Source organism: Aplidium turbinatum, chromosome 2 (genome assembly GCF_918807975.1).
Source record: "Aplidium turbinatum chromosome 2, kaAplTurb1.1, whole genome shotgun sequence".
Taxonomy (NCBI): Eukaryota; Metazoa; Chordata; class Ascidiacea; order Aplousobranchia; family Polyclinidae; genus Aplidium; species Aplidium turbinatum.
Window position 1 is genome coordinate 15,047,804 of NC_137473.1, and position 13,657 is coordinate 15,061,460.

Sequence of the window (13,657 nt, forward strand, 5' to 3'; positions counted from 1 at the left end):
TACTTGAATATCGAGTTACTAGTTAATGTATTTTCAAATTGTGAGGAAAATGATCATCTGAAATGCACCAACTACCAGACCTATCATACTGTTAAGTTTGTAAAAAAAATATTCTCTTATATTATTCTTATATAAAAACATACATACGTACTAGTCAGAGAACATTGCATAGATATAGACAACAACATACAGCTGCTGTATTCACTATCTGCAAATGGACATAAACATCATAATGGCATACTTAGATAGGAAATTGTACTTTGTGGACAAAAAAATAATTTCTTTTTAAAGTTGCCCATATCACTATGAACATAAGAACTATATTTATGTGAATCCCTGTTGATGACAAATTGATGTTTTTTCAGATAGAGCTGCTGTGGAGATGCATTGACTCGTATAAACTTTAAATCCTTGACTTCCAAGATCATCGGTGCAAAGTGCTGTACCAGGATAAAGAATTTGAACTAGTCCTATCGTTTGTACACTCTACAAGTATAGTAATTTCAATAATATTAATAAATTCATAAACAGTTCAATATGGCAATTTCTATATCATCATTGTTGGAAAAATCATTTTCATCACGATCATTTGATGAAAAGCTTACCATTGTAGAGAAAGGAAAACCAAAACCCGTCATGCCAAATTTAAAAACAAACAAGTGCAAACAAGGAACAAAAACAACAGTGCGCACATTTTCTACATCCAGATTTGAAGAAATATCTTGGCTGACTGGTTGCAATATAAAGAACAAGTTGTTTTGTTGGCCTTGTATTCTGTTTTGTACTGAGTCTTCAATTTGGAATAAATTGGGTTACTTTGATCTCAATCATTTGACTGCCGCTGTGCGAAAACACGAGACCTCAAAAAGACACCTTGAAGCTTTCTTCGCTTTAAGTACTTTTGGACGACAACGAATAGATACTGCTTTAAGTAATCAGAGGTTAGAAGAAGTGTCTCGTCATAATGAGAATGTAAGAGCAAACAGAGAAGTTTTGAGAACTCTGATCAATGCAACTTGCTTCTTAGCAAAGCAAGAGCTACCTTTTAGAGGACATGATGAGTCTGAAACATCCAACAATCGAGGAAATTACATTGAGCTTCTTGACTACACAAGAGGGTATGATGCAGTGCTGAATGGCCATCTTCAAGCAGCCACAGTGTTTAAAGGAACTTCTCCAGCTGTTCAAAATAGTTTAATTAAAGCCATTGCTGATGTTATGCTTGACACGATCAAAGAACAAATCGATGAAGCAAACTTTGTTTCTATCATTCTTGATGAAACATCAGATATTTCGACGAAGTCACAACTTTCGACAGTAGTTCGGTATGTACACAAAGGAAAAGTTTATGAAAGATATTTGGGTTTCACTGACGTAAGTGCAGATCGTACTGCAGTTGGATTGATGGAGCATGTTGAGAAAGTTGTGAAAGATTTCACACTGGAAGAAAAATTGGTTGGACAAACCTACGATGGAGCAAGTGTAATGAGTGGACAGCTGAGTGGATTGCAAAAGCGAGTTTTAGATAAGTACCCAAAGGCCTTGTTTGTTCATTGTCATGCTCATGTTTTGAATTTAGTTCTTCAACAAGGCCTTCAAAGTATTCGACAGTGCCGCATATTTTTAAAAACTCTTTCTGGCTTAGCTGCTTTTTTTACTAAATCTTCAAAACGTACCCATGCTTTAAAGGAATTTGTGCAGCGTAGATTGCCAACAGTTGCTCCAACAAGATGGAATTTCACCTCACGTTTATCTAGCACTGTCAAAGAATACAGATCTCAACTTAGTTTATTTTTTAATAGCATTGTGGAATCTGAGAATTGGGACAATGATGATGTGGTGAAAGCAAGAGGATTTTTGAATTTTTTGGAAGAACCTCAAACAGTTTTTTTGTTGCATGTGTTTGCTCAAATTTTTGGACTGACTGATGTTTTGTATGATATTCTACAATGCAAATCTTTTGATGTCATGTATTGTAAAGATAAAATTGATGAAATCCGTGTCAAGCTCCTTGAGGAAAGAAATACTGGTTTCAACTGTATTTGGGATTCAGCTACTTCAGGTCAGAAAACTGTTATATATATACAAGATTTAGACTAAACTGCGATTACCGTACTGATAATGTATATTATACATTTTAAAACTGACTACCTCTCCTTATATTATTATTAGGTAGGCTGTAAGTAAACTAGGTACTTACCCTGTATGTTTAGTTTGAGACAACATGCTTTTGTTTAGATTGACACAGTCACCCCAGTAAGATTTTCCATTTTTATTTCAGACTCAAGTGATGATGGTCCATCCAGGCGTCCAAGACGTAATCAAGATTTTGATAATGAAACTAATAAAGTCATTTATTCATTGCTCTATCAGGATATAATCGACAGTGTTTGTTGTCAGATCGATCAAAGATTTACTGCTGTCACAAAATTCGAGTTTTTTCAACTGCTGTGCTGTGACAAGTTTCCTGAATTCAAAAAAGAATTCCCTGACCATTTAATGACAAAATTACAAGATATATATGGAGGAATTTTCGATTATTCTCGGCTTAAATCTGAACTTCAAGTTGTGTACTCGCTGCCAGAATTTTCGCAACAAACTGTTCAAAACATGTATGAGTATGTTCATCAAAACTCTTTAAGTTCTGGCTTCAACGAATTGTTTAACTTAACGCAGCTCGTACTTAGTATTCCCAGCACTACAGCATCGGCAGAACGAAGCTTCTCAGCTCTAAAGAGAATACATACCTGCTTGCGTTCCACACAAGGACAAGAAAGACTGAGCTCGCTCAGCTTGCTTTCAATAGAGAAGGAACTTTTGCTAGAACTGAAGCAAAAGCAAGCTTTCTACGACGATGTAATTCAAAAATTTATTGCACAAACAAGAAGAATCGAATTATGCTATAGATGAATTTTCCTTCTGTAGTCGAGGTGTTAAACATTTTCGTTTTTACTAAGTAGTACGGCGGATAAAAGTACAGCCGACCAACATAGCAATCGACTTTCTTGTTTATTACACTGGTCAACACAACTTTTCTTGCTTGGAGTTTTTTAATGGATTTAGGGTAACTTTGAGGTGCCGAATCTGACCTCAGTTTTTCCTGTCACGTCAGGTTCGTGAGATATGATAACAGCAAATTGTTACTTTTGTTAAAAGTGGAAGATTTGACGTTGCGTTTATTGCACATACACATTGTGCTATATCCAGAAATCCAGGTCATGTAGTACATAAGTAGCTGAAATACACCCACCCACTATAATTTTGATACCAATTTGTTTTCTAAGCAACATTATTAACCATCCAGTAGTAACAAGTCAAAAGGGAGGCTAAAAGTATAACTGACCCCACCCCCGTCAATGTTTTGCATGAAATCACAAAGATTTAAACAGGCTTATGGCAATGCTTGTTCAGTAACCTTATTTAAGCTGTTTTGGCCTATCTAACACTAACCTTTCGTTATAGCACTGCATATGTTGGTGGTAAACGCAACGCCAAATCTTCCACTTTTGACAAAAGTAGCAATTTGCTGTTATCATATCTCACAAACCTGACGTGATGGGATAAATCTGAGGTCAGATTCGGATTCAGCACCCCAAAGTTACCTTAAATCAGTTCTCAAAGCCTATGCAAAAAAAAATGTTTTTTTTGTTGACCAGTGTTATCGAGTTGCTTTGCTATTGTTTTTTATTTTAACTTTCACCTGTTTGTTTTTAATTCGCTTGTACATTTCTCAAGGTGTTGCAACTGAACTGAAGTATGTGACTTTAGAAATGCAACTTAATGTTTGATATTAAGTCTCATTCAATAGGCGCTGTCAAATACATATCTATTTTGTATTCTTCTCCATTCCGACAACATTAGTTTTGTCAATTGTGTTCATGTTCAGAATTTGTGCTGAAAATGCTCTCAGAACGCACCAAATTCAATGTTAAATTTAAAAATTTTCTGGGGGAGGCCCCCCAGACCCCCCGCTGTTGCTTTGCCGTCAGTGAACACCCTGTCAAAGTGGTCACGGTACGCCACTGATCGGTACTGGTTGGAAATCGACTCAACTTGCAATAGAAGAGTAACAAGATTGTAGCTATTTGTAGTATTTTCTGTCTTTGCTTGTACCGGTAAACCAATGCAGTGGTTCAACGCTAGCCAGCAAATCATTAGATGAAGAGTTGAAGATGTAGCATTTATACTATTTTATAGTAAGACACTTAATATCAGGATCACATATACAGATTATTGACTAAAACGTTAATTAAACGTAAAATAACGATGTAGCAACATGTAAATGATTAAAAATGTAGTGAGTGTCATAAAATTTTCGTTACCGCATTCTCCGTTCAATTCCGTGATTTGTCGCCACGAAAGCAGCTTGGAAACAATGTTTGAGCCATTAACAAGTTGCAGGCACGAAAACGCGTAGGCTGCCAAAGTCCTGCAGGCTGGTTTGATTTTGAAATCACTTGATGAGCAAAGATCGTGCATGCAGGCAGCCTCGTAATATTGGGGGTCAACGAAGAAACTGCAAGGCTATTGTAGAATACAAAACACTTTGTGAATAACTTGTTATTCTTTCAAATGTGGTTGGTATAAGAACAAAACAATCTAATTCAAATAGAATCCACTCAAAACATTTTCATGCAGTTTTACACGGTTTAGTCAGAGTAACCAATACCAGAAAAAAATCTTTTGTAGGATGACATAGCGTCTGTTGCGCTGGCTTTCCAGTTCTTCTTCCATCGAGTCGTCTAATTTGGTCCATGGCTTCTAATCGAGTCTCTAGTGTGGTTGATACACTACAGATCGACGCATTCTTGTGCGACAGAGTTGTATATTGAAAGGTCCCTCTTGCTGCATTGGTTGGTAAGCTGAGAGCACACAAAGATGGTCTTTTGTTGGTGCCTGGTGCCACTGATAACTGGGCCCGTGTTGTAGCCTCACTTTACTATTGCAGACTCAGTACGGCCAACACCGATTCGGAGTCGATTTAAGGTTTTCCACTTTGCCCAGGGTGCACTTGCTCATGGGAGAAGGGACTCTGACGGTGAACCTTCATTTCCGCGTATGGTGGGTCATTTTCGAATTTTTGTTTCCATTGCATAAGCCTTGTTTTTTTATTTTGTTGAGATTAGTGGCTGAACTTGTGTTAGGAAGCTTTTTCTTGATTTTAACCGTGTCTGTGCAGCAGTTTGTCCATAGAGCTTTCCTTTATGCAAACTTAGTTCGACTACCGGCTTAAGTTGGTTGTTGAAATACACCGTTCACCTCTACCCAGGGTGGTAATAAATGAGGTGGGCGTAGTTGCTGAAGGAAAAGTGGCCAAAAAGAAGGAACTGGCCAGTGGCCACCTTACTCTCGTTAGTGCCGAAAGCATAATATAATGAGAATCTTATCTTTTCATTTCCTGAGATTTAGTAACTGACTACCGAATCTCTAGTTTTTCACTTTTGTAACTAGTTATGTGAAAAGATATGAGTAACATAAAACAAATGCCGAAGAGCGTGGCATACTGCAGCAATCACCTGAAAATCATTTTTTCTCAACAAACTGCATATTTGCTGAGCGTGATGACGTCTTTGCGTGTGCGTCGCGCACGGGTGGGATGACGTCATTGCGTCCGCGAACATCAAACTTCGGTCGCTGTTCAGCAAAGACTGAGATTGTGAGGAAAAACAATATTCTCCATTTTCTATTGAAACAATAAAAGAAGCGAGCACTTTAGAAAATTTAACCTTTTTTTTTAAACGTTATCAGGCTAGATCTAATTATTGAATCATGGCACCAGGAAAAAATAAACACCCCCAAATATCGAAACTAAGCTCATACAAGCAAACGTTTTGCATACAAAACTGTTTTCCTTTTTAATGCTATGTATTAATAACTTCCTCATTCATTCAATTTATGAAAGTGAAGATATATTTTTCAAACCGTTTGCTTGTCGAAGCTAATTTCTTCATTTTGAGATCTTAAAGTGTTTGATCGCATTGACTGGGAGTTTCGTCTGTTCTTGTTTCTGAGGCCACATCGTATTTTGCAAACAAAAATACAGGGGCAGTCTTTTTGTACAAAGGAAGTACCGGGGCAGTGTTAAAAAGTGTTGCAAAGTAAGACGAAAACTTGCAATTATTTGAACAAAGGTTGCTTAACAAAATGTCACAAAATTGGATCCGTTAAAAAAATTGCAAGGTTAACAAAAATATGCAAGTAGGCTACTGTAAAATTTACGTTTTTATATTTAGCATATTTATAGTCATAAGTTAGGCTTAATTGTTTACTATCGTATACTAAAAAGTAACATAATCTTGATAAATTTCCATCATAATATTTGTTTTGATAGCCACAAAACACAAAATGTCTTGAATCTGACTAATCATTTTATAAAGCCGTCTAACTCTAAATCAACATGGTACAGTTACACTAAAATCAACAAAGCCTTCAATTTGTTTCATTTACACAACTGAATCTTGGCTGAGAATATACAATTGCAATGATAAAATAAGTGAGTTTATGGGCATATGGCTACATTGATTTACATTTACAAACCGTTAAATCAATCAATTACCATATCGTTGAAACTTCCAAAGAAATCGGGATGATAGCAGCTCAATGTCGCCATCTGGTGTTAGTTGATCGTCTTTAGCATTCCAATTGAAGGTTCCACATATTCCAATTACCTGTTAAAAATAAATTATTATCTATTCTATTTCTCAAGCACAACAAAAAAACTTAAACATGGATATGCTGAATATTTTCGTATCCTTTTCCTGTAGTTTGGCTTTGTGATCACAATGTTATTTCTTTAACGCAGCCTTGCAGGCATGCAACAAGCCCAGCCTTGTAGAGAAAACAGAGTAAAAATTTTAAGAAACCATTATTTCCATTTCTCAATTTCGAACTTATTTAGGCTACTTTTTAAATGTGTGAGGAACCAATGTAGCCTAAATTAATTGCAAACTCATTTTCTTATAAATACAATCGTTCACTGTAGACCCAAGACTGCAAAAACTAAACTTCTTCAATTTGGTCATGGCGGTTTATCATTTTGTGTCTGGTCGAGGTATTTGCACACAACACGACAATTGAAGCAGCGTAGTAAACCTTGTCGGAGTAAATTGGATCCAAAAGAAGACGTATCACGTCCGATGCTGGTATCCATATCAGACGAAAGCCAAAACTTTGAAGGACAAAGGAGTGGGTTGTAGCAAGGCGAACCGAAAATCGCTTATTTCTGGAATAGATTAAGTTTGTTATTAGCACACTTTAAGCTGCAATGTTAGCGCATGTACATGCAATTAATATTGGATTATTGTAGCAATGAATTTTGCAGTCAAAATAAGGTACAAGTAAGACAAAAGCGCAAATGTCATTAAACAGGGTAGCAATTTTACAAATGCAAACTTTATTGGGTTGTTTCAGTTTTTTCAGTTCAAAGAAAAATGTCCATTCATTCTAATAGTCAAATATTTTTTAAAACTTAGTGTTCTATGCTTTAATTTATGATATTTTCAAGTCACTTTCCAATTTAAACTTTTTACGTCTAATATACAATACAAGTTGAGAGCATCTTGTTGATATTAAATGTTGGCTAAATAAGTGTGGTAGCCCTACCTGAACGGGAGAATTTTTTCCATTCCGTTCAAGTCAATCTTCATAGTAAATTTCTTTAGTTTTATTATATCGCGTTCCACGGTAACTATGAGATTTCGAATGCTCTGTAGTCCACCGTTAGTATCCTGACCCATTGATTCCAACTTCATTGCAACTTCAATGGACTGGAAAACTGGCTGTGTAGTCTTCATAAGTATATTCCGTGAGCATGGACTCTTTTCAATAAAAATTCTGCAACCAATCAAACAACTTTATCGCAAGAATCAAAAAGCAAATGCTGAAACCTTTGTACGTTCCGTTGGTGGATAGTGATGACATGTGACTGGCGTTCAAAAGGATGTTGGTTCGACGCCCATCAAGAACAGGAGACTGTGTTTTGAAAGACAATGGCTTCATTGCCGGTCGTCATGTCGAATCACTGTTTTTCACTTAATCTAAGTTTTTGACCACCACGTATTAGTTATGATTCTTGGTGCAAAAAGTTTTGTTAAAATCAATGCAACAACAGGGTTTACTGTCTGGCTCATGAACTCGAACGTGAATTCGAAAGGTGTAGCAGTTAACCTATGTTTAACAGATTTGAAGAAAATATGTCACAAACTTTCACTTATCCAGAAAAACTTCACGCCTTGCGAAAAACATAGTAGAAACCGATACAAAGCCACTAAGATCAGATTTGTAAACAAAAATTAAAAATATCAGTTACTTTTAAGGTTGGACGCACCAACTGCAGATCATCCACCAATTTAGCAAACCAGACGCTCAAGCAGCTTCATCAGTGTTTTTTTTATGCACCAACCGTATACGCTAAGTCAATGATTAGGAATGCGTATAGTCTATAACTGATCCATAGATCGTGCATAATTATTTTACAGTAGACTAAATAATCATGTTTTACGACCGCTTAAAGGATTTAACCTGCTTTTGGTACATCTACCCTTAACGTTTACTGGATTTTACAGCAGAACTAGCTCGTTTGCAAACCTAGAAAGTAAGTTGAAATTAATCTTATTTCTTTTATTATTACGAAGTTATTTAAAATTTATTTATTATACTTTTAATTTTTCGGGTAGCAATTGTTCGTAACCTTACTTTGAATTATCGAATGTAATGACGTGGGCTGCACTTATCACGTGACATATTCCTTGACAGTGATTGGATGAGCACTTCCATGCGCCTCTCTCGCCGCACACGCATTCGTTGCACTCCAATGTCATTTTCTCACCAAACTTATAAAAAGAGTTTCGGTGTTTGCAAGGGCATTCACTGGGGTCTACACAGCTGCTTCCTCCTAAGATTTTCTCGTGATCACCAATTCCACTGTACTGAAGAACTTTACCTGTCGGGCACTGAAATTAAAAGTTTATCATATGGTTAAAGCTTTAAGTTATGCTTAGGGATAGAGAAGACATTGCAATCTCCACACCAAGCGATTTATTACTCACTACCAGAAAGCATCATTTACGTTTTTCTTTGCATTTTTAAATGTTTGAAAGCAGATTCAGCAGGCTTGTAGTCACCACCTGACAGGTCATTGATTTTGAACATATTGTTTAGCTTCTTACAAACTGTAGGCAACAATGACTCCAGTTTTGTAATTGTTGCAACGTTTACTTTTTATTAGCAATGTCGGCTATTGTGTAAAGTTTTTAAACTACAATGAACCGGAGCAGCATGTCAGAAAACGACGTCACGCGAGAACTCTCGAAGTTTCTTATTTACAAACCGTAGAAAAGTTTGCACAGTTACCATAAGATTTATAAGATTTATTATTATTTTATTTGTTTGTACCTGACAGCCAGGAATGCAATCATCCATGCAATGGGGCGACTGGTCATCTTCAGGAAACTCACACGATAGCGGACACTTGGTGGCGCACTCCACAAAAATCATGCCTAAAATTCACAAATAGTTCTACCCAACTCACGAATAAGCTGCTGTTTTAAAATGTAGAAGAAACAGAATGACAAAAGCAGGATGTTTTATAAGAGTGCTCTTGACTAGTTTCTGAAAGGAAGGAATGAGTGGAAAACAGCTGCTGTAGATCTAAAGAGCAAGGTCGACCTCTTTGAGTTAGTGAGTTCGTGGACTTGTTAACCCATTAGAGCTGGCACTAGAGGAGGCCGTTAGAAGATAAACGAAAAGAAAGATAAAGAGGTACATGGTCTGTCGATTTTAAAACACAAGAAAAGAACACTCACGTGTGCACAGATATTAACACGTTGAGTTAAAATAAAATAAGTCGGCAATTCATAATCGTCATCCCTCGAGGCGTGAATTTTGCAGATCAATTGATTAGTTTAGTTATTATACTGTATATATGCCGTACTTGGTGGTTTTGGATACACTTATAAGCCTAGTATGCAATGTATAGTATGCATGCACGTTATAACGTCGGCGTTTTGTCGCTTCTACCTTTTTCTAGACCTCTGCTATGTTTGGCATATATTATTTTTGTCGTTGTGATGGTCAGAAATAAAAACAAATTGAAAGTGAATCGTTCAATAGTTGAAAATAATACTTTATCTGAATAAAATGGTAATATGCTGGGTCTTGAGAAAACCTATGGCACATTTACTTATTTGTGCAAATTAAGTCCAGCTTCTCTAAGCGCTTGCCAGACAATTTCAAAAATAAACAAAAAGCATCATAGTTGTTTAAGGGACTGATTAAATTGAAAACAACTAATAAAATTTTTAAAGACTTTTGTAGTTTGAAAATAAAGATTGCATAATAAACAAATTTGCATGCATTCTTACCATCAGGGCAATCCCAACTGCAGTTGTATTTCTGCATCCACGGTGTGACTTTAACCCCATTTGCAATGCAAATCATCATGTAAGCCACGGCACTTTGACATAAGTGCGCCGGTAATTTGTTTTTCTCCAAGTTGGCATTATGTTTGCATGTAGATTGAATGCAACTCTACGAACAAAATTCAAAACAAAAGGGTCATTAAAAAGAGTCAGTTTAGCCCAGCAGGCCATAGCCTCAATAAGGGAGATATACATTTTTCTCTATAGATCAGCGTACCATTACTCATAATCATTACAGAAATCAAATACTATAGTTGAAGGGGCGCCAATCCACAATGAACGGCACGCCTTTTAAGTGTCTTGCCACAGGCGCAGTCACATGCGGTGTCCAGGCGGTGTCCTACCAGCGACCTTTCGAACGTAGAACCATAGCTTTTAACGCTCCGTTATGCAGCCAAGAAGAACCAATCAACTAACTAAATAAAGTAAACCCTGAAGCTTCAAGTTGTACGCTTTGAAAATAATGCAATCTGTCAGCTAGATAATTAATCTATTGCCATCTCTATTGTGAATATACAATCTTCATATTTTTACAAGTTTTCTTGTTTTTAGGTATTAATTTTAGAGCATACTTGCCACAGCTATATCTTTTCTTAGGCTGTTAAACAAAGATGACTACTGTAATAGCTTTTGATTGGGTCATGATTGATTGCAGGTGTGTTTTTACAGCTAGAAAATATAGAAATAACAACAATCATGCGTCGTATATACAGTAGAATAGGTGAGATAAAGCGCTGCATTATCGCAAAGATGTCTTGCTCGTAAGCTAATAGGCCAACAACACAAACAACTGGAGCGTTGACAAGCATACAACACCCTTATGTTGCATATAATGCGTCTGTAAGAAATCAATTGAGAAAGTAGAACAAAATAATACCTGTGAAAAAATAAAAAATCAAGAAAAAGTTCTGCCTGTTCCAACATAGCCCAATGTTGCAAATTTGCAGCATTTTGCACAGCTATCTATTTTTGGTAGTTGAGTTACGCTTTTCAAAACTACAAATCTTCAAACTTGGTTTTTAGAGTTGAACATTATGCGGAGTTCAAATGTGTTCTCTACGTCTACCCGGTAGGCAGAAACAAAAATTCTGGTTTTTATATAAGCTGATAGCCTAACTCCGACGAGTTTCATGTAAGCTCATACTGTAACTCGTCGGGGATATTGAATTAATATCAAACAACCCGAAAAATGAGCACTTTGTCTATTGACTAGAAACTTCTAGATAAATGATATATTGTAGGTTATCACCACAAGTTTTTTCCACATTGGGAAATCAAACCTTGTAGAAGTAATGAGGGGAAAGGATTTTTCTGCATTTTTCGAACGACATGGCTTCTAAAATGAAGCGACATGCTGGACTGGAGAAGCTCGACATTTCCTTACATGCGTCTTCAGTGACGCCATTGAGGCAACGACTGGTTTTAGCATTCCCAAGATTTTGGCTATTTGCTGAATCAGGTGGGTATATTCCTGAAAGCAATAAAGAACTTAAACTGGTTGATTTAGTCATATTTTGTATTGCAAAAAACGATGCTAAGAGTTATGATTTTGTTAATGCTGTAAACACCATAAAAAATGAAAGCTTTTTCTATCAGCTCCATTTAAACTATATCACAACAATTTTACCGTCACTGAGCCAAGCTTCAAAAAAATTATCGGCAATTTGCATTCTGCAGATTCCTCTGGTAGCTGAAATGTCGATATTTTCATCCAATGTCACAATAACCACAGACTTTTTGTTCCATTTCAAACTCATTCCAAGGGAAGTTTCAAAAATAACAAAACCATCACTTTGAGTCAACACCATTCCTGTTATACAAATTTCAGGCACATTTTTTCATTTTATATTTTAAAGTTTTTATGCTTAATTTTGTTAATGTAGCCTAGGTAACTTTATTCCGCCTCAAAAATCTTTTCTTTGGAAACATTACCATTCTTCACCAGTATGATTCTTGTTCAAGACCCAAAAAGTAAATGAAAAATAGATGGCATATGTTTTTTGTTATGCTTGTTAACGTTTGTCACAGTATTAATCTTTTTTTGTTGATTCAATCGCTGTAGGATAACTAAATTCCTGCGAGTGACACCCTTTTTATAAATATTGAAAAAACTATCGTATTTACCTTGATCAATTGTATTGAAAACATAAAAACATACCCTTAGGCAATGTTCTGGATTTGTCCAAAAGCTGCCTGTGATTGACAAATATTTTGTCACCAATCAGAGTGACTTCATTTTCCTCAATGCCGATTCGTAACTTTTTACCGCACAAATCGGTGCCATTGCAAGCATCATTTTCAATGTCTATCCACCTAAAAAGAATCCTGTTAGAGCTGTTCGACAAAAAAAATAAAAAAAATTCAAAAATTCTTTCTTAAACTAAGTTTATGAAATGTTTATTTTGCATGTTTGATTAAAAACAGATCTTAAATTAATTGCCTTTCAACTAGACTTTCCGCGCTGCGTAAAACAACTTTAACTCTATAGCGGCCTTAGGCTTAAGTTGGTGCAGACCGAAGTAGTTGACATGCGCAAAAGCAAAAATCCAAACCAGGTAGTATCTGAAGCTTCAAGCACTCTATAAGGACATCCACTGGAAATTATCTTCAATTTTCTTTCGAATGTAAAGATGTAATTTTCATCCCATGCAGCACATATTGGCCTTTTGGGTGCTGCAAGACAATTCAATAGAATTTTTACTTAGACAATGTTCAAATTTTTTTTTTAACTTTTATAAACCAACAGAAGAATGACAGCCAACACACCCATTATCTTACAGGAAATTCCATTAAAATACGGTAACTAAAAATCACAACAAACATCGCATAACTGAAACTGAATATAAAACAATGCAGCGCTAAAAGTCGAAAGAATACCTTTAGAACTTATGTCTGATGGTTTAGTTACGCCATCGCATTGAATACAGTTGTGATCAGTGATTGTATCGTCTTCAGAAACTGTGGATTTCTTCCATGTTGTTCCCTTCAATAGAACACAACAAGCTTGAAGAGATACGTCCTTCTGATTTAGAAAGCTGACTTGGTTGTGAATTGCTGGTGTAAACTGGTTTGATGCAGATAACACCGGTGTGGTTTGGCACATGTCATTGTAATAACAAGCTCCAGACTGTTCTATTTCTGCAAATAACGCAAAAAGGTTGAGCCATTGCTGTTATAAAACCATTACTTTACTTTTTAAATTTTTATACCGTCCGTGTTTTACGTTCTAGCAATGTAAA

General features: G+C 36.1%; 2 protein-coding genes across 2 annotated transcripts in view; one reads left to right on the forward strand and one right to left on the reverse strand.

Moving 5' to 3' along the window:
• The window catches only part of LOC145788351 (SCO-spondin-like), an 89,993-nt gene that overhangs the window by 74,448 nt on the left and 1,888 nt on the right, over window positions 1–13,657 (reverse strand). The window contains exons 4-16 of the mRNA XM_082600127.1: window positions 13,296–13,556; window positions 12,971–13,091; window positions 12,577–12,731; window positions 12,046–12,228; window positions 11,699–11,889; window positions 10,362–10,527; window positions 9,394–9,497; window positions 8,695–8,951; window positions 7,603–7,833; window positions 7,093–7,222; window positions 6,557–6,668; window positions 5,517–5,683; window positions 4,323–4,524 (exon numbers count right to left, since the gene is read on the reverse strand). Coding sequence (XP_082456253.1) covers window positions 4,323–4,524; window positions 5,517–5,683; window positions 6,557–6,668; window positions 7,093–7,222; window positions 7,603–7,833; window positions 8,695–8,951; window positions 9,394–9,497; window positions 10,362–10,527; window positions 11,699–11,889; window positions 12,046–12,228; window positions 12,577–12,731; window positions 12,971–13,091; window positions 13,296–13,556 — 2,280 coding nt within the window. The remainder of the gene's footprint in view (window positions 1–4,322; window positions 4,525–5,516; window positions 5,684–6,556; window positions 6,669–7,092; window positions 7,223–7,602; window positions 7,834–8,694; window positions 8,952–9,393; window positions 9,498–10,361; window positions 10,528–11,698; window positions 11,890–12,045; window positions 12,229–12,576; window positions 12,732–12,970; window positions 13,092–13,295; window positions 13,557–13,657) is intronic.
• On the forward strand, window positions 460–4,019 carry LOC145788188 (zinc finger MYM-type protein 1-like). Its single transcript, XM_082599875.1, has 2 exons — window positions 460–2,062; window positions 2,282–4,019. Exons 1-2 carry the CDS (start codon window positions 538–540, stop codon window positions 2,908–2,910), a joined length of 2,154 nt encoding a protein of 717 aa, XP_082456001.1. The 5' UTR covers window positions 460–537; the 3' UTR covers window positions 2,911–4,019.